Here is a 22,986-nt window from a genome sequence, read left to right on the forward strand (position 1 = left end):
TATTGATGGATGTAAATAGAGATAATTTTATTATAAAACTTATGTATACAGAGAGAGAGAGAGAGTGAGAGAACATTTATTGAAATCTTCTCAATAGTTTATAAGATTAAAAAAGAATTAAAAATTACTTTACATATCAAAGATGATTTCATCTCTTAAAGTCATTGATTACTGATATTTTCTAAATTTATCTGTTATACAACCTACATGTGTACAAAATTTCATTAACAAAATTTAACATTCCTCAAGATTCTCTCGTTAAAGCTTCCTAATTGCATAGGCTGAAAATAAAATTTTAAATAAACAATTGGAATGTTGACATTTTAAAGGGTGATTCTCCGATATTACTTAATGCATGGAGATGTTATGGATTAACATGCTTTTAATAATAAAATATACGAATAGAATGACGTTTAGAGCTGTGTAAAAATAGATTTCATAAAGCTAATTTGATATAAAGAGACGATCAATTTAGATTATACGTGAATAAATGATTAGACGATAAATATATAGATCATCTAAAATGTTAAAATTAAAAGAATCTTCATAAATATCAAATTATTATATCTGATAAATAGCATTACGTCAACAATAGAAATAGCAACTTATTTATATTATCTTTACGTAATTCGTCATATAGGACATTTAAATTTGTTAGATTTGCTCCCAAAAACTGTCTTTAAAATAAAATTATATTTTTAATTGTTATATTTTGGATATATATATAAAAATTGATGAATATAAAATATGTATATCTTTGAAAATTTATCTTTTTTTATCATGTAGACTATGTGTTCGGTTTGAGCGCTCATGCGTTGTAAAGGTTATTGAATGTTAAGCTTTACAGCGCGTAAACACTCAAATTAAACGCAGTCAATCGAAAATCATTGTCGATGATAAGCAACAACAGATTATGATTATATGGAAAGAACGCGCGATTTGCTAAAGTATTTAAAATTTAGTTAAATGAAGATCTGAAAATAACTTTGTTATGGCCAAAAAATTACATTGAAATCTCAAATATGACAAGCGATATTGCAGAAAAATATTATTCTCTTGCTAAGAAAAATGTTACTCAATTTACTTTCAACAATTATTTTTAACAAAGAAAATCTTTTTAATAATCTAAAAATATATACTTATTATAAATTTTAGGAAAAATTATTGCTACGTACTCAAAATAAAAATTAATTTTCTTTTGAAGAATATTATAAAATTAATCAAAGGAGCGACTTTATATAATGAGCAAATTGAATTTGTTTTAATTTCATAATCTTGATTGAAGTATTACAAACTTACTAGGAAATATATTTTCAATTTAACATTCGATGAGCTTACTTATAATAAATTTACAAATACATGAACTTTTAAAATACTTGAAATAAGTAGTTATAACTTACATATGGTACGTATTCTTGTGTGTGTGCAAAAATTTTTTTAATCCTAGCAACCAACTTCTACATAATTAATTTGATGGTACATCAAAATTACTTTTAAATCTGTATCTAGTTAGGTTTTTAAATACTTTAACAAAATCGTTCTTTCTATGTATACATATATTCGATTTGAAGTAACGTCTCGCAAAATCTCATCGTATATACATTCTCACGGCACACCACGCTTACATTTTCAGTCTCGTGAACGTGAGATACGCGCTTCGTGAATCGTAATAACAGAAGCAACTTTTCGATGTTCCTTGTCGAGCTTTTATTACCATATTTGCGTTATGCCAAACGGTTTATGGACGTTTCTATTTTATTAGTTTGTCGCGTAAACGGTTGGATATTCGATGGCTGTTCCTGCGCATTTGGCACTATTCATACCATCTTCCTTTCATTTGTAAATAAAATTTTTTAACAAGGAAATTTTTTTCACTTTGCTATCGAAATTAGCCAACATAAAATATAATATAATCAAAGAAAACTATTGTAAAACGGATTGTTTATTAAAATCTAGGATAATTTCTATAATTATATTTGTGATTCTAACGATTGCGGTTTATTTTGTCGATGAATCACACACGTGTTCCCTTTTGAACTGCCACAAAGTTGTCGTGTACGCGAGTTGACAGTAACAGCATTTGACACGCCACGTTGCTTTATTAAATTTCGCGTTTTAAACGAACGACAGCGGGGAATTACGCGCGCGATTTGTCTTTTCGTTCCCTGGCACGACCATGTGTGTAAATTGGCCTATACTTCAATTCTACATCCAGCTAGTAACTCTCGATCGAACAATAGTGGTAGAAATTAGACAGAACATTTTATATTTTTCCGGTGAAATATTTTCACTGTGGTTTAGCGGAAGTTGAATTATTACTTAAAGAATGTTAAAAGATTAAAAAGAGAAGTTCCGTTATTTTTTATACATATGATTGTCTTAAGAAAACAAATTACCTCTTTCGGGTAGAGAAACCGACAATATTCGGAATTTTATTCGAATAAACTTTACTAAATAATTTTTTTTAATTTTATAGAATCAAATATGTTTTATATATTGTTTTTCTATATATTTTTCTTTAATAAAACACGTTTATTATATAATAAAAATATATTTTATTAGATTTGTTAATAAAAACAATAATTAGTTTAGTATAGCAAATAAATGTACAAATATTTCGTTTTAACTTACATATAATCTAGGTATAAGATCTATTTTTTTAATAGACATTAAAAAAGATATTTTCACAAATTATATATATATATGTATATATTAAGAATACCTCAGATGGAGTAGTACAAAAATTAACTCAAAATAATTCTTTCAAACAGAAACAATTCTTTTATATAAATAGAACAATAAAAAAATATCATAATTTTAAACAAGTAAAATATACTTAGTGTAAATAAAAAGAACGATTCTGTGTCAAAGTATTATATTTAAAAATTTAGATAAAGACAAATCAGAACTAATTTTGATTGATCATCCATTAAAGAGTACAAGTATAAAAGATAGATTTTTAGTGGAGTATACGTCATTTCACTGTCATTTTTTATTTGGTTAATTTTAATCTTTTTTGATAGCATAAGCAGGTCATTGACACTAAGAATGCCTTTTCGTGTCACTAATAACAAGCGTACCACAGTTTGTGTGGCACACGATATTGATATTAAAAAATCGATTTTTCCCTAAAAAATTAATTAATGCTTTTAAGGAGCTCTCAAACTGAAGACCGAATTCTAATAGCATTGCTGTTTTATCGATGAAATGCAACTTTTACATGTATGATTTGCAAATATCAATAAATACACATTCTTATATACTTGTACTATTGTATTATACATTGATATTGCACACATAAATTTGCATAAATTTTCGTAATACCTTTTCGTACTGAATAGTCTAGCTTCAAGAAGTCAACGTTGTTTATGTAATGTATAAACTATCAGTGTCTGGATTATAATTATTAAGTTCAGATTACAGAATTTTTATGTCAAGCAGTCACGGCTTGACACCTGTAGACGCTATTCCATATTAGACTAAGAAATAGTAAAAATCTTAAATTCAATAATTTTTGTCATGCTTGGTGTTAACACATATACTTTAAATTTGGAAAGTGTGATTTCCAAATCTGAAAAAAATAATATTGATATTATTCTATATAAAAATTATTATTATTTAATCAGTAAAACAGACGAAAGTTGGTTACGTGGAATTTTGTATTATTTATTAGCTGTTATCTGGCTCTTCGAGCTTCAGTGCAAACTTTTACATTTGGTTTCGACTGTACAAAAATTTAAAAAGAATTTTTGCATATTTGTAAAAGCTTTAACAAGCAATTATTTTTTACTATCATAAAAGTGGGATTGTGTATTTTACTTATTTTTTTACAAATTTAAATTTATTTGCAGGAATTCACAATCAAAGTGTTGACTGTGCTTTCAATCAAAATCTAATTTGAAGGTTACAACACTTTCTACGAATTAATTTTCAATTTATTTCATCAAAAAAGAAACTTTTTTGTAGTAACACAAAGCGTTAGTTCTATTCATGCGCTGTTATGCGGTCTCGTCCGATCCTCTGCTATATGTTTGCAATATGATCTACGTATTTATAGATATCATTTAGGAGAGAAAGGTTTACTAAATCGTTAGAATACATGATTCATAAATGGTTGAGAATTGAATGATAAATTAAGCACAATACTGGTATAATTGCAAATTGACGCAAACTGGAGATTGTTACAAGAGGAGCTGGCAAAGTGATGTATATGTATACGCAAGAGTCTTCGTCTTGTTGAAAGTTAACGAACGCAGAGTAGCGGCTCGTTAACGAACAGGGATTCTCTTCATCCTGCCGGATCGCATGCTAGAAAAGAAAATGTCTCGTCCCCGGCTCCTCTTCCTTCGTCATTTTCACTTTTTTTTAGCTCGTCGTTCGTCGCGAGTTCACAAAGCGCTTCATTAGTATAATTTTTTCGATGCTACGCGACACGGAGGTTTGGTTTGCGCGCTAAATGCATCCGTAATTTTGACAACAAATTAATTGTTTCGGAGAAACGAGGAAGACATTTTACAAATGCTTCGAAATTATCAGCGAAAAGATTTCTAGTAATTATTATCCGTGAAGATTCAGCGACTGTCGGCGAATTTTGCTGACGTTAATTTATATCTTGACATTAACGAGGCTGGTGAAAAAGGCAATATAGTCTCTCGCGTGAGGTGCAGAAATGCACCGTAGTGGAATGTACAGCAAACTTTGTTCACTCAGTAATTTACGAGCCAATTCAAATTGTAAACGCAACGCGCTTCGTTAGAAAAGTTCGTGCGGTCGAGATTTTGAAGCGCGAATCAGCGCGAATCTTTATAAACAATCTCCATAATAAATCATCATAGACGCGTATATACGGACAAATATCTATTTTCTCTTTTCCTTTACTTATTGTAAAAATAGATGCCGCCTAAATAACATATGTAGATTGTGATTCTATTTTGGAGTAATAATTTGAAAAATATGAGAAGATACGGTATGCGAAGCGCAAATATTTTCCAAGCCCCGATATGGACTCTCGTGTAAAATTCCGCTCGACTCTGATCTCTAGTCGGGAAGTAAGAAAAATAACGCAACACGCGAGGTAAGAAAAATAACTGTGCGCCATATCGTCCAGTCCGATTTCGATAACGCGCGACGAGAAAAATATATCAGCGACAGTGCTTGCGCAAGTCGTCCACCGGCCGGTCGACTATACTTTACCTGTCGACAAGTGATATTTTCATCGTTTTTCGAATGACAACTTACGCCGGAAGATTAATCACCTCGATGCCAAAGAGGTGAGTCCTTTCTAAAATATGTAGCTTCGCGAAAGAGTTTCCCTATATCCCCGTTTATATATTGGGTACTACGAATCGCCGTACTTATTGCGCTCGCAATTTAATCCCACCGCGTAGAACGGCAACCACACGTGCGATAAGTCATCGCCTCTCTCTCTTGACAAGTAATATTTTTATATCGTTTCTGAAAGTGACGTCCTTCGAGAGAAGATTAATCGCTCACTGTCTAAGAAACGGAAAACTTTTGACGTTTGACATTTTGATATTATATTGCTGAGATATATTCTTTTCCTTTTTTCTCTTTTAAGTTTGAAATATACCATAATAATGAAAGAAAAGTATAGTAGTTTAATTAATTTACTTTGTTAATAATTGATTTTTTAACGTCGAGAATAATATTATTTAATTGGATATATTACCAATTCTTTAACTAATTTTTTCCTTTTGCAGAAATAACAATTTCAATGATATATTATATGTAATAAAACGTTATAGTTTATATATTAAAATAGTAGAAAGTGTGTTAATAATAAGAAACTTTGTTTCTCTGTTACAGGGGTATCTTACAGCAGGGCAGAAAGAATTACGACGAAGCGATTTTGAGTTATCAACGAGCCATTCATTTCCGACCTTCGTTAGCTCGTAAGTCCTTTAATTATATCTCCTTTTCCGACTTTAGAGACCGCGCCACATCGTTGGCTTCATTAACCAGGTCCTTGAGTCTACGGTCATTCGTACAACTTAATATTTGAGCGTTATTAACGTTTATTTGATGGATTCGCGTCGTTGCCGCTGATCGATCGTCGCGAAGGGTCCTTAACGAAAATATATACTGTCCGTTTATACACATCAGTAGTATCTTTATACGAGAAATGAAGACTGTCGCAAATGTCATTTATTTTATATTTTTTATTCAATATATTTATTAATTTTTTCAACGTTCTGTTATTTAATATTCTTTAATAATAATTTAATAATACGCTTATCCTCGTACCTTTCTCGCTCCACTATCGCATGTTTTAGTCATCCCTTCATTCATTCACGTGACATCAAAATTTGCTCATAATATTCGAACATGTACTTTACAATATATTGAAATAAAAATAACTTTACAATTAAAATTAGTTATTTAAAATTAATTAAAATCTTTCTTAATTAGTAATGTTTAATTTCTTTAATTGGAATTCTATTTTGTTAGTTCAAAGTAATAATTAAGATAACAAACACGATCTCATCTTTTAATTCACAAAGTTAATATTAGACTTATGGTATGACTATATTTATAATGCATGCTATTCAAAAAAATCCCCTTATATCTAACAAATAAATAATGATCTTGAAAGTTGTGAGATTAGAATAATTCAATACTGTTCACTTATCACTTATCACTTATCACTTTACAAAAATTGATACACAAAGTAAGATACCTCATCTCAATGTAGATTGGGAATTATGAGAATGAAAAATTAAAGGAAATCTGAGGGAAAAATATAAGAATGAGAAAATAATGTACCTGCTTATTTAATTCGATAAATTTCTGAAATAAATAAATTTAATTTAAGTCCCGCAGTACTGAGATTATTATGAAGATAGATGCATCTTTTCGCAATAAATGAAACTACTAATACCGTCGCGCGCAGAAATATAAAGTATACTCATATTACTTGCAGTATTCATGATCCTATTCTATATAATATTAAAATATTTATCGAAAATAAGTTAAATAAGCAGTTTTACTCATTTTAAAGTTTAAATAATACTTTTGAACACAACGCATCAACAATTTTTTTAATTCTGTAATTTTTTTAATTATCATTTTTTTAAAATTACCAAGTAACTTACTATTACTGAGTAAATTATCATCAAATTGAATCATTTTTACCTGTGATTATAATCATTGGACTGTGATTATAAACATAGTTAAAAATCGAGTTAATTAGGTTTAAATTTTGATAATGTCCGAATAGCACACAAATGTAAAAATTTAAATATAAGATTTCTTTAAAACGTCTTTAAAGACACTTTGAGACATTTTATATATCCTAATTTTAGACATGTCTAGGCATTTTCTAAAATTTGAACCGAAGTTACACCATTTTATGGTATTATCTCAACACTATTTCTTCGGCTTGCTTTACTTCATGTGTAGTAAGCCCCCTTGGGTCCACGTATATAACCGTGCTTACCGTTAGAAGCTGAAAGATCGGTTCGCGTCCTTAACAAGCCACTTTTTACCCGGGAGACCCAGTCTTTATAGCCTTAGACTTGAGGGCGCACATCGAAAAGGACTCACAAGAGGAAAAAAAGCAAGGAGAGAGAAAGATGAGGGGCTCGTTTGTTAGACGTATATCCTCGATACAGTATGGACGATCCGCGATTTACTTCAGCCGACGTGGGAGCGGTTTGTTACCGCGCGAGATAGTTTGTCGTGTTACAATATCGATTTTATGGCTCCTTCACGTCCCATTCCGAGGTTTCCAGTCCCCAGATGTTTTTCCTCCGTAAAGGGCGATATCGGTACTAACCCAAAAGCGCAATTGGTACTATGGGCACATCTGCAGCGTGAAGCGGAACACAGAATGCAGATTAGATTTCGACGCTTTGCGTGCATGAGGTGCCTCGTAAACATTAATTTTAATGACAGGATCTTGAGCGTATTTGTAGTTGATATCTTCTTATTGTAAGGAAAATTTCGTATTCAATGTCTTAGAATTTAACGTATTACATTTTATCATGTTTTAATAATTAACAAAGTCTATAGGTATGCCGTCGCGTTGTTAGAAAAGTGACATATCATAAAATTAGCAACTTTTAGTGGAACATTTAAAAAATTCGAAATTGGAACAATTCAGTACATTGGTTTTCATTAAATTTAAACGAAAAGTTCTGATTCGTCTATTTTTAACCAAAATTCCCATTAATGCAACTATAAACATTTTTAATAATGTACCAAAAAATGTCACAATCTTGAAACAAGACGTATCTATTTCTATAGGTATAAATGAAGAAATACATTTATCTTTTAAAGAAAAATGGTATAATCTCCACTAAAACATTTTTATGACCATTTCAATATCGACAATATTCCGGTATTTAACACGAAAATGATTCTTTTTTATAAATAGTTATTGCAATACTGTTAAAGAACAAGCAATTTTTATTTGTTCTTCGACAGTAAATTATAAAATTGCGAGAGCTACAAATGTGTCATAAAAAAAATTTATTAATCCTTAGAGTCGACTTTCTTTTATTATCTCAACAATATTAAATTTTTACTTATGTCACTTTTCTATTAATGCAACGATATATATAAACTTTTAATATTCACTGGAATCTGAATGGCTAATAAAATTTTATTTAATTGCATTCCGGACGTTTGCTAATAATGAAAAACATTGGCACCTGGACGTTTTTAATAAAAAAAAAACTCAATTTTAAATTCATAAAAATATCTGAAAAATCTTTCCCGGTAAAAATTTTAACATCCAGTATGTATACCATGCGACAGATTAATGTCATGTCGAATTTATCAGATGTACATCGAGAAAAGTATTGGCGTTGCAAACAAAGAATAACGTGCAAACGCATACGCATACGCGCACACACGTAAATCCGAATAACACGTTCAAAGAGAGGTATAATTTTGTATAAATTTATACGCGGACGGTTTGCATGCGCAATGAGCTTCGGGTAAATGCCGGGAAAACGAATATTTACCGCATCGGGGATATCTATGCGGGTGCGAAATGGTAGTGCATTTGTGTTACACGATACCATATACATACTATCCATATACGACGATTTGTTTGGATCGACGTAAAATTAATTATTTACGAAAAAGACACTGTATAGTATAATATCGATTTTATTGCTTCTTTACGAGACATTCCTGTTTCCTATGATTTGAAGCATCTCTCATCCGGAACGAAGTGAAACGATTCGTACAAGCGCGATCGAACTCGAGTAGTTTAAACATCATAACCGGAAAAGAAAACAAAAATAAACGTGAAATATGTTTAATTTTACGGATGTCGTTCTCCTATATTAATATATTCCATTTTTAAATCAGTAGATGTCTTGCGGCTATCTCTCTAAATAACTAATTACATCTATAAAGCTCTTAATCTTATATGTATATGCGACGTTATTTTTTAAAAAAATTTATATTTTGAAAAAGGCTGTTTTTGCAATATTTAAATAACATTTAGAAAGTAAAAGTACAAGTTAAATATGGATTATTCATTCATGCATTCTATATTCTTATAGATCTCTTCAATTAATTTTTAACACTTGTTTATTTGGCAAAATGGCATGCGAATCCTTTTAATACCTAAAAGATTTTTTGTCTAATTATTTTTAAGAGATTGACGGAGACAGATAGATTTATATACATATGTATTTAACATATTGCCAATTTATTGTGTAACCTAACGAATATCCTAATTTCTAATGAAATGTTAACAAGTTTTTCTAAATTGTTTGTCGCATTCGATGTGTTCTTGCATGTGAAAATGAGAGTTACAACAATGTTTGCAAAGTTACCTATACATTGCCCGCATTTGGTAGCCCGCATTTGCGGTTTCTATGTTGACCGAACAAAAATGACCATTGCAAACAATAAACAAATATTGACCAAGTTACTGGCTGACAGTATTGACTCTCTCTCCCTCCTCCATCTTTCTCTCCCCCTTCTCCTATATTTCTCATCTTCTCCCTGTAGACGTTAAAATTAATTAGAATTTAAACAATTTTCTCTTCCTTTTTGCGGTTTTGTATTGACTAAACAAAAATGACCAATGCAAATAAATGTCGTTGATCGAGTTACCGGTTGACAATATTGACTTCTCTTGCTCCACTTCCCCACTTTTAATTTGTTTCGCTCTGTTTCAACATTTTTTAAACTGGCAGATATCAATTGCAAGTGAAGATTAATGGAGATCATATAGATCGACATTCATATATGTGCACGGAGAAAAATGTAAGGTAATATGCACTCCAATTGTATAGAATTGGCAGGTCATATAAAAACAGGCGCTCACTTATGTAAAATCGACCACGATAAAGTTCTAGAATTCTAGATATATCAAAGTAGCGCAAAGATTCTTCATTTTGTCTAATAACCATATCATATTAAAAATATTACTAATATAATTTTTATTAATAATAATACTAAGCTCTATTTGACTGCAGCCACTAGGTCAAAAATGGCGGTCGAAATAGCCAATAAGAAAGTTGTCGGCATTTCGGCTCAGATAAAAGGATTAGGAATACTATTTCGGTATATCTAGAGCTTTAGACCACGGTATAAAATCCTTATTATATACAGCCTGGCCACGCAACATAAAATGGTTATATATGTGTGAATATATGTTCTTTGAATGCATGCTACACTTTGATTGGTGTATTGCCATTTTGAGGAAGTTTAGTATTGACCAATAAAAACAATCACGTTAAGTGGACTCTATCTTCTAGCTAGGCACATTAAACCACAATAGCGCGTTCAGCACATGAACTGTCTGAACGGCTCAAATGGCCAATGCTCCGGTCTGTCATTGTTAATGTTTATTATAAACTTGAAATGACATACAAATTTCTCCTTTTTACAAATTAAAGTAGTTTATGCTGAATGTCACTCCAAGTATAAAATCATTTAATGGTTTTGCGCTAGAACATTGCATTAGGTTTTATCATATATTAATTAATCACCCAGATAGACAAGTGTACATAGATATACAACTTTGCAGCAATTTCACGTTGTATTGGATCATCTAATGCGTAATAAATGCACCAATTATAATTCAAAATATTATAATCGTATTTAGTAAATCAGTAAAACAAAATATATAACATAAATATGATATATAATAAATTGTGAGACACAAAAATCTGATTGGTTCATCTATTATGCATTGGATGATTCAAATACAAACATAAAGTTGCTACATACATTTGTTTGAGAATACTTTAACAAAAAAATTTTTTAATTAATTATATTTTTTTATTTTCAAAATTTATTTTTTATGTACATATAATTAACTTATTTATATACTTATATTCTTTTTTATTATAATTACAATAATACATTGGATATTACAATATTCCTGAAAACGCATATGATGACTAATTATCAATGAAATTTCAACTCTCGATCTATGGGATAATAACCTATAATTATGCTAATGCTAAGCTGTAATTGTATTGTCTGGACACTTTGACATTGGATTGTTATTCGTTCCGATCATATCTCACGAGAGAGTCAAATGCTGTGGTCTATAGTGCATCAAAATCGACATCTGTGTTTACCTAAATTTTGTAATATTTATTATTTTACTTTATGTGGCGTAAAATGAAGAAAAGTTTACAAATTTTATGCTTATTATGACATAAGAATTACGAATCATTTAACAAGAAATAAGAAAGAAATAAGAATCCTCTTAACAAGATTTAGCGCATCAAAATCAATATCTGTTTATTCAAATTTTACAGTATATTTATCTTATATTATTTGGCATAAAATAAAGAAAAGTTCATAAATCATTTTACTATGACACATAATAATTGCAAATGTGCATCGTTAGATAATGTATTGCGTTTAATTATATATAATGTAAATATTTCATATAGTGATATCGTAAAAATAATATTATAAATCTGAAAATAACTTTTCATACATATGTTGTTGCAAAACACTGTGTGTGATAAAAAATTTAATATATATAATCGAAATAATTATTTATACCAAATCAAAATATATAATTCTATGCAAATTTTCTCGATCGTGTGCGAGCATAGATATTGAAGGGAGGATTGAAGCTTCCCCTTCCCCAACATTGTAGATTTTAACTTTGTGTTTAAAATTATAATAAACTTTTGGTATTATGCACGTTTTGACTATATAATATCAACTAAAAGTATCAGTTAAACAATTAGTTAAAATAAGCCAATATCATTCAAAAAATTTTAATGATATTAGCTTGTGAATATATTCTGAAACCAACTGCAAAAAACAAAACAAATAATTTTGCTTATAATGATTTTATGCAACAAAATAACCATATTTTTCTGCAATTTTGGATATACAAATAACTTTTAAACAAATAAGAATCTAAATAAGTTTTTGCACAAATATTTATTATTATTTGACCGGTATATAAAGTCAAAATTTTTTGGGAGTACCGAGTAGTTCTGATCGGAGTTCTGGACAGTTCTCGGCGAGTTCTGTCGAAAAGTATCAGGGCTCAAAGCGATTGGACCAACGGTTTCCGAGATATACTTACTCTAAAAATTGTTGATCTTCCGACAAATGTCGCTGTATCTTGCAAACCGTTGGTCCAATCGCTTTTTCACCTTACAGTTTTTGATAGAACTCGTCGAGTACTATAAGAAGCGATACTCAGAACTACTCGGTACTCTCAAAAAAATTTTCAAAGATTTCCACTATTTTTTGAAACTTTATTATATTTCAAAAATGTATCAAGAACTCTAAGTATTCACAAAATAGTTCTGTTAAGCTGATCAGAACTATGCGACCTTGAATTTCGTTAAAAAGTTAGCACCCCATTTTTTAAAAATTATTAAAAAATGATTATTAAGCGCATATGTCATTAAAAATCATAGAGAACTCTTCGTATCGTCAAAAAGAAGCAGGAATTATCATCAGAACTATTGTATCTAAAAATTAATTTTTCAAAAATTTTTAATTTTTTTTTATTATTCGAAAATTTTTTTTACATGTCAGGAACTCTAGGCAATCGCAAATTGAAGCTATTAAGCCGCTCAGAACTATTCCACCTCGAAATTCGATAAAAAGTTAGCACCCCATTTTTAAAAAATGTAAAAAAAATGTTTATTGAGCAGAACTCTTGTTATTAACTACAGGGAACTCTTCGTCTCGTCAAAAGAAAGTGGAAACTCTAATCAGAACTCCTGAGTACTATAGTTGGGGTGCTAACTTAACATACCCTATCCGTAATGGCAATCAGTCCGAGAGCTATTAGTTGGCTGTATAAGTTAGTGTGTTTTCAGATAATAAATATAATAAGTAGAATTCCAAAAAAAAGTCGAATCTGGAAAATACAGAAAAAAATAGTCAAAGATGTAAACAATTTATCTAATGTAGGCTATGTGAATCGACACAATACATATCATTGATCAAATCTCCAGAGCTAACGCAGTTGAAAGCGCGAATTACAACGGGCTGTCAGAATATTTCGCCGATAACGCTATCAAATGTGTCACGATTATTTAGACATCGTATTGCCCTCTACATTCGAAGTTAGAACGATAGTTCGAACACGCACAAGGGCGATTATGTAAGTTTGCATTTAGTCATTTGATTTTCGAGTTCTTGAGTCATAACGCATTGAACTCGTAATAGCTGCAAATATTTAACATATTAATAAGTTACAAAAATTAATTGATCTTTATTTGACTTTAATGCTTCCATTCACGGTCAAACTTTGTTTGTTTCCTTCGATACCATATAATATCGTAAAAATAGGTTTTCAATATCTTACATAGTTTCCGGAGAAATTCAAATGCGTTGATTAAAATGGGAGGTCTTATATAAACAGGTTCTTCGCAAGACCTCCAGGCATTATCTTCAAGAATCGAACTGATTGTAAGTACTTCCTCGAAGCGTGGTCTTGTATAATACTTCTGAAATTTGCAATAATATAGATATATTAGCAATTTCTCGCGATTTACGTGAAAAACTTAGAAGTTTCATGTATTAAACGCTCGATACTTTGAAATCTCTCACGTTTGAGATTGCATTCTGCTCAACATCTAAATCTGGATTTAGAAATTTCTGCAGCTCGCAAACTTATTATGTAACTTTCACCCAGTATCTAAACCGAACTTGTAAAATTTTCTCGGAATTAATATTGAGTTTCAGCCTATTCAGTTTACAATTAAAAATCTTATTTTACTTTATTTCGTCACGCATCATGTACAAGCATTCTTTAATTGAATAATATACTATGCAAGCCTTGTAAAATCTAAGAATTTGACATTAAAACTAGATAATCCAAAATCTCATTGCTTCTTTCTCTCAATATTTCACCTTCATTCTTCTGAAATTTTTACATCAATCTTATCTACGAATTATTCTTTAATAACTTATCTCGAGTCCTGAAACTTTGTGTGAAACAGCGCGCTTTTCATAGAGTGTTCTGCGTTCCCTGATTTTCTAGAGTCAGCGCTTCCAACATAGAATAACGTTCTTTCCATAGACTTACAAAATAGACCCAGCATGCCCTTATGATAAAAGTAAAGCCAGCAGAACGGTGAGAGATGTAAAATATTGGAGAATTTCTATCCTTCTCTTATGTGCGCATATTCATAGTAATAGAGAAGAATAGAGATACTTCACCGTTGTTTTTGCTCTCACTTACTCTCACTGATATAATATATGCTGGTTTCACTTCTACCATGTGGGCATGCTGGGTCTATTTTATAAGTCTATGGTTCTTTCTCACTGCCCTCATAAATATATGCCTAATGCGTACTGCACACGCGATGACCGATGAGCGACGAGCGATATCCAATGTCGAGAGCTCGATTTTACATAGTCACGTGAGAAAAAACAAAGTTTTTATTGGATATCGTTCATCGCTCATCGCGTCCAGTATTCAGTAGGTATAAGTGTTGCGCACTCACATTGCGTTGAGCATTTCGTGATCTCTTCCTACATATTGTATATGTATAATAAATACCGTGCACTCACAGGCTAACGCGTTCGGTATACATTGAATCCTACGAAGAAACGAAGCAGCGTGCTCACAATGTTGAGCGTTTGCAGCATTATTCTGTCAAAATTCCATTCTCTCTCTCTCTCTCTCTCTCTCTCTCTCACACACACACACACACATACACACACACACACACACTCATTATATTTCTTTTAACACAATAATTCAAATTGAACGTTTACATCCAGATAAAATTGGAGAATCCAACTGCAACGTCTGAGAAAACGCGGTCTTTAAGCGCCTCCACCTCCATGATTAAATGAGCCTTCATTACTACAGGTGACTCTGGGTGCCTTCCAACAAGCGACACAGATGACACGGTGTGACACAGTATATCAGTATGTCCTTGTTGTTCGCCAATGTTAAACAAGGATGAGATGATCACTGTGTCGTACCGTGTCGCTTGTTGGAAGGCACACTCTTATATGCGTGCCGTTACATCTCCTGACTTCTGACTCTCCTAACAACAAAGGCACCACGGAAAATCACGCAACTAATCAAAGTGATTGAAAATTTTAGGAAGTCTCGCGACTCTTCGCGGATTATAAAAGTAGAGATGTATAATTTCAAAATAAAAAAAAAGGACTAATAAAACGAAAGTTTATTACGCGCATTTCCTTTATTTTGTGTTATTCTATTTCTTTTTATTTCGCATCCAGTACGGACTCTGAAGGATGAGCAATCCGATAAGCACAGAGGCGACGTCACGGGCCTAAGGCCATACGTGAAACGCTCTGTTACTGACAAGAGTCCCGAAAGGGTCGTGAAGTCCTCGCGGAAGACAATTCAATTTCACATCGGATAAGGGGCCGAGGTTCTACTCCGTGCGCTTCATATAGGTACAGTACGCATCAAAACGAAGTTGTCTAGACGCGATAGATGGGCATCAAATTATTAAATTGCTAAACAATTTAATTTGTGATATTATAATATTTCCGTAGTTTTGTTGGTACATAGCGTTTTAAGACCAAAAAATCAATTTGGCGCGCAGTATCATGTATTTGATATGTAGGATATAAATTCACCGAATTACATATTTAAGCATTAAGTATCCAACTTCGACCATTATAAACTTTATTTCTTGGTGACTGTGTATTCACTTGTGTGTGTGTGTTCGTGTGTGTGTGTGTGTATAAAGAGAGAGAGAGAGAGAGAGAGAGAATCTTGTATATGTGTGTATATATACTCGTATATATAGTCCAGAATAATTTATTAAAAATTACGTAACTTGAAATATAAATAAATCAATAGTTTATACTTATCTTGATCCACTAAAAAATTAAAAATTAAATAGTTTCTTCTTCAAACTTTAATCATCAAAACTGTTTTGATTTTAAATCTTCATTTTTATAAAAACAAAACGACTTAAAATGTGTCACTTTTGTAAAAGATATTACATCAAAAATATAAATCTCTTTGAAAACTTTAAGAACGACACGAATGCTATTAGGCGGATAGACTACAAAGTTTAGTTATAGTTTACTTTTCATGTCTTATAGAATAATTGTTATCTACCTAATCCATGGTAATAACTCGAAAATCAAAATTTTTTCGAGTTATGTAACTTTTGATGTAAAGGAACTACATAATGGAACTGTATAATTTAATACATTTTTCGAACGCTTTATTCATTTTCTTCATTCAGTTTTAAAAATGTATCTAATATTTTTTTAACCCGATATCGTACAGCAGTTTAAACTTCTATATCTGAAGAAAAAATATTAATCTTTCAACATCTCTCTTTAATCTTTGAGAACAATCAAAAGTCTGACGATGTCAAATCTAGGCTATGCCCAGAATAAAAATAATCATGAATTTTATATTTATCTTCGTTATTTCTCGATACAAAACAATATTCCGTATATTGTCGTAGTATAAAAAAAAGATATTACCATCTGACCTTATTTTCTATGGCTGCAGTCCGTTATATTCACTGCAAATACTGAAAATTTATCCTATACATAGCATAAACTGTAGATTTTCGGTACTCACAGTGAATAATGAACTTTATATAATATGTACGACACACGGACTTTCAAACATCTGTGAATTTTGAAGAGGCGTGCAGTCTTCTAGCGTTAAAAATTCTATTTTTATCATTGCTTAGTACGGAATAAAAAAAAGTTTATTATAAATGATACTATTGTGCAACACAAAGTTTTGCACACATATATAGACTCAAAAAGCTGAATGCTGAAATTACAACTTCATATCACCTGTACAACTCGCGCTACAGCATTGGAGATTTTATACTTATCAATCAAACCTCGTACTTCCATTTCGCGCGTTTATGCCGTGGATATCTATCGTTTATCGATTCTGGTAGCAAACTAATCGGTTAAAACCGCTCTCTCGATATGAGTAATGGCCGATAAAAGTTGGCGCTTTAAACAAGCTTAAAAGTTGCTGAGGAAGTTTACCAACGCATCGACTCGATTATATCGTCGACTCAAAAACGTGACACCTTATACCACAAGATTAAAATTTATTACGAAGTATACAGACGAGCTTGCGAAAGTATGCAATCGATACTATTCAATGAGAAATACGCATTCGACAAATATTTTGACGTGATCGTTAAGTTCCATGTTTTTATATAAAAATCATACACTAATAAAATAATTTAAAGTTTCAAATGACGAAATAATTTAAACAGACCTGCAAGATATTTAAAATTAATTATAATATTTCTGAAAATAATATAATAGTATTATATTCTAAAGACATTTTTCGACTATTGTATATTTAAAGAAATGATTAACGTTCAAAATACTAATGGTTTATTCGTATACTTTATTCGTAAAAAGTTTATTCGTATACTTATGTTATTATATAGTCAAAAGTTTTGATTTCTATTGGGAGCTCAGAGCAATTTGAAATTTATATAATACATTGTATAAATTTCTTACAGAATTTTTATTTCTTCAGGATGAATATTTAGAGTGAAATTTGATGATGAAAGTTTCTGATCTCGATCGATGAAAGTATTCATAATTATTAACAACATCGTAAAGGTACTATTATTTCTGTCAACAAGACAGAATCGTATTTTAAGGATTATTATATAAACTGCATATATATACGTATAAATGTGCACAATACATATATATGTATATGTATATGTGTATACATATTTAATACTGAAATATACATATAATTTATAAAAAAACCAATAAATTATTTAATTTTAAATATTTATAAGTAAAATAATTAAAAAATATAAAGGCTATTAATTTTAATATTAAAATATGTTTCACGAAATCCGATTACTCCGATTACACAAGCTATTATTTTTTTTTATGAATAAGGATAAAAATAGCTGGAAGATATGAATGGAAGTCCTTCTCTTTTGTGGAAGGATTATCTGAGACTTTTTATTGAGCGTTGAAATTTAATTAAACCGCCAGGAGCAATTAAATAAACATACGGCTTAAATTTATCGTGAGAAATTAAACCGTGTGTACGGTTATACCACGTAGTATGCGAGAGTAGAAATGGAAAGGGCATAATTGTACTAGAAATTTTTGACGATTATCGCACGAGGAAACTAAAAAGCTTGCTCACATTTAAAACTTCTCCAGGGAAACGACCGCAATTGCATCTACATGCATTAGAATGTTTAATTTTATAAGGCTGCTGGCTAATTTTGCCTCTGGGAATAAAAACCTGGCAAAATCTCATTAAATAAATTAGAAGTAAAATTATCCTAAACGCAGAATAGCTTGCATAATATTATATAAACAGTGTTTCACAATTGTATCAATAAGGAATTCGCCAATTTTCAAAGTGAAAAATAAAAAGTACAAATAACTAAAAGTAAATAATTCTCATTGTCAGAAAGATACGTCAATAGTCTATTTTATGTTATTCTGATAAAATATTTGGTTTTTCATCATTTCTTTATTTTTATAGTAATTTATTTGCTTGATTCTTTTAATGCGAGTATAATAAGACACCTTTTAGCGTTAACTTAATGACAATAAATTGGACACTAATGTATGGTACATAAATATCATGTATATTTATAATTTATATACGTATGTATTCAGTAATATATGTATTTTATTAAAGTTACACAAATTATTTAAGTAAGGATATGTAAATCTTATCTGTGCCTGTTTATTCTCGTATAAAATGCCACAAGCAAAATACCAATTAATCCGACATTTTCCGAAGGATAAGTTTCATGATGCTAGCACCGCCGCCACTTAAGAGCTATTTCTTAAAGTTAGCTGACGCTAAAGTCGACGTATTATCATCGATTAATCAACGGCTCCGCGAAAACAAAGAGAAAGAAGCGGCGCGGTCTACTTTTTCCTCGGCCCGCAAACTTTATTCATTCGAAGTTCACTCGCTTGTCGTGGAAGTTCAGCCGATTACTGAAACGCGGATACATCTCGCTTCTATGCAGCGGGGCGCAAAAGTATATTAGCGAAGTTAAACTCGATCCTGACGACGGCGGGCCGGAAGCAAAAGAGCACAAGGAATGTTTAAGAAGTCCTTCCCTTTTAACATTCGTTCACGATGGCGGCGTCATGCAAAATACTTCGGAGACTTCGTCGCTTGCAAGAATGAATAGAATTTACTTAATAGCCCCCGCGCGCGCTCTATTTAATGTTAACTAATTAACTCTTTGTGAACGGCGATCCCGTTTAGGACCACCTCCTTCTATTTTATAAATTGCTTGCTCAATTTTTCTGAAACTTGGCCTATATAATTTGATATTGAAAGAATGTTTTCTCTCTCTCTCTCTCTCTCTCTCTCTCTCTATTCGAATCAAAATAATGTCTACCATATTATATAAATTTAATATGGTAGACAGAATTTCCAAAAAGTTTAATTATCAAAAAATTTGATTTTAGGAAGTTTTTATTAAATAACATTAAGTTTCCTTTACATTAAATGTCACTTTATTTGAAGTTCATCAGTTTATGTAAATAGTACTGATTTTCAAACTGACTTTCAAACTTTCTGATTATAAATCTTGAGACATTAAATCCGCCTTCATGAAAGTTACCCTTTTGAAATTCAATATTTTCAGCCTACACATTCAAACTCAGATTCAGAAATATCAAGAATCTCGTAAAATCGAGTTTTACAATAATCATTATCATTTTGAAATTTGAATTTTAGAATTCTGAAACTCTTACTGGAATTTTCATCGATTTCAAAAACTTCTTTAGAAAGTAAACTCTACTATATAAGTTGCTTTATTGAAAAGCTTCAGTCGTTAATGGATCACGACAGGAGCTAATTTAATTCTTCTACAACAGAGATTATTGATACTTTCACAATTCTGTAATTTTGTATACTGATTATTATTACAAGAGAGGAATAGATAATACAGAAAAGTGGAAAATTTCTATTTTACAGATTGCATTTACAGAATACACAACAGATGGATATGCCACAACTTTTATAGTAGTTTTCAAGTAACGAATGACGCGTACCTTTTTTCGTTGAAATTTTACGAGCAGTCGAGACTTAGTTTGTGCACGGCGGTATAAGTTTAGAATACAGGCTATCTATAATCCAATAAACGGCCGAGCTCGTCGAGAAATCTCACAAAAGCATCTCTATTCATTTATAGTTGGTTTCTCCGAAAAATGAGATTAACGATAAAAAACGAAATGAAAAAGTAGGGCATGAAAGGAAGAAAGAGAGATGTATATTAGTATATTAATGTTAATGTAGTTTGTTATGAGCGAGCGCGTCACGTGTGAGACTCCTCGCGAAGCTAAGGTGAACCTCCGGAAATGTTCCCTTGTCTACAGCACGTGTGCGAAACGCTCGCTCGCGAAATGCGGGCGACTCAATTAAAGCGGCTAAGTTCCCCGAAAGCACCGAGAGAATCACGAGGCCAAGAATTGCGTAGACAGAAGGCGGAGAGATGTAGTTAGACATCCCTGCTTTACTTTCACAATTAACCCTCGGACGCGCAAAGCACTTCCCCGCAATGTTAAATGATACATCCGCTCTGACACTCGGAAATTCGTGAAATAGGTTTAACTTACAGTTGCTGATTTAAACTTAACAATACCGCATTATGAGCTTTCATAACGAATTATTAGCTTTCACTAATCACTTTTAATCATTTTAATTTAATAATGGCGAGAATTTCTATTAAACCATGATCGATTAATCAACGTGCGCGCGTTTAGTTATTAATTTTACAATAGTAAATCTTACATAATTGATTAACTTTGATTAATCAGGTTTAACGATTTTACGATAAAATAAACCAACACAACCTCATCAAGTTGTGAAGTCATATAAACCGAAATAATGATCGCTTCAATTAATATTAGTCATTGGCTTCTGTAACATTTATTTGCGTTATTACGCTTTGCATTAAGTTTCCTAATTATGTTTATACAAGATAATAATGATTTTATATGACAATGATACGCAATGTTCCAAATTTTGTCAAATCAAATAACAAATTATAATATTGCTCTTTGTAGTAGATATATATATTATAGAAATAGCTTATTTTTCCAACTCAACGATTAAATGCAGTAAATACAATCATTGAATTTGTTTATAAATATCAAAATACTTGTGTAGTTTCAATAGATGTTTAATTTTATAATGAAACAACAATAACATTTTCGTTAAATAAAAATTAGGTAAAAAATAAAAGGAATTTAAAAGATGATTTATATTTTGCATTATAATAAATTAAATAAACGTAGTCTGGACCATAAATATAAAGCATCTTGACAAATTGACATAAACTTTCACAATGTTCAACGTAACGGTTTTTTAGACACTAAAACTCTTCGACACTGAAACAGATATATATTCGTTTGTTTCATGCAGATAATAACGTGAAATTTTTTTTTATTTTTTAATAAAGAATACTCTATTTAGCTTATGATTGCGTTTAATAATGATCACTTATTTGCAATTTTCACCTTTTGGTGCATGGATACCACGGTTACCAGTTATCCGATTTTCTACCGCAGACTCCTATTTTAATTTTTAAGTCAATTTTCGATACTCCAATAAACAAGAAAAATCTAGTTTTCTAAATTTTCCATAGTAGCTCTAAATTTTGATAACTTTTTGTTTAGTTCAGAAACAGCGTTCGGCGCGTGGATTATAATTATAATAAGTTTTGTAATTATATTCGCAATTTTGAAAAAAAAGATAGGGTACAATTTTACGAAGAGATTAAAAGAATAAATGAATTAAAAATATAGTTATCGTATGAGTAAGAAAAAAAGATTCTTTTATTCCTTTTTTTATACTTACACGCGTCACACGTTCGCTTTTGATTTTGTAAAGAGATCTCTGACAGGAAGGTGACAAATTTGATAATCTTTTTTTAGCAATCGATCTCCAGCAGAGCAATCAAATCTTCAGTGTATAGATCTTCGGACTTTAACGAAGCACTGGTTGAAAACCATAATGGCAACCATAATAGGTATCCATATATTAAGAATAATAAAAATTTGAGCTGTATTCATGTTCAATTTGTTGACGACAGTTTAAAATAACACAATATGAAAGCAGAATAGTATAATAAACGAAAATACTTTATTAGTTTATCTATTAGTCATGAAAAGGGCTTATAGATAGATAGTGCTATTTCTAGACTAATAATTAATTAGAGCTTTATGGATCGCGCGCGAGTTTTATTTCTCACACATTATGATTATTTTTGACATTTCTAATGATCATACAATAAAAAAAAGTTATTTAATAGAAATCAGTAGCGAGTCCAAAAATTACTTATATTAACTCTCTTCTTAAAAAAAGTTTTATTAAAAAATAGTATTTATTTTTATAACAATTTTAACATTTTGTTAGTTCTCTTTTAGATTTTATTCCTGCCAGTATTCTTTTGAAAAAGATTAAAGATGATTGTATAACAATATTATATTCATTATAATACGAGCCTTATTTGTGATTATTGATATAATCGAAAGAGGATCGTCTTTCAATATATGTAGATGATA

The 22,986-nt window shown here is 30.8% G+C and overlaps 1 protein-coding gene across 2 annotated transcripts in view; it reads left to right on the forward strand.

The window, feature by feature from the left end:
• Nucleotides 1-22,986, forward strand: part of Tmtc2 (Transmembrane O-mannosyltransferase targeting cadherins 2) — a 303,001-nt gene that overhangs the window by 238,901 nt on the left and 41,114 nt on the right. For both annotated transcript variants that reach the window (XM_018539267.1, XM_018539268.1), the window contains exon 6: nucleotides 5,827-5,912. In XM_018539267.1, the coding sequence (XP_018394769.1) occupies nucleotides 5,827-5,912 (86 nt within the window). The remainder of the gene's footprint in view (nucleotides 1-5,826; nucleotides 5,913-22,986) is intronic.

Source organism: Cyphomyrmex costatus, unplaced genomic scaffold (genome assembly GCF_001594065.2).
Source record: "Cyphomyrmex costatus isolate MS0001 unplaced genomic scaffold, Ccosl1.0 scaffold21, whole genome shotgun sequence".
Classification (NCBI taxonomy): domain Eukaryota; kingdom Metazoa; phylum Arthropoda; class Insecta; order Hymenoptera; family Formicidae; genus Cyphomyrmex; species Cyphomyrmex costatus.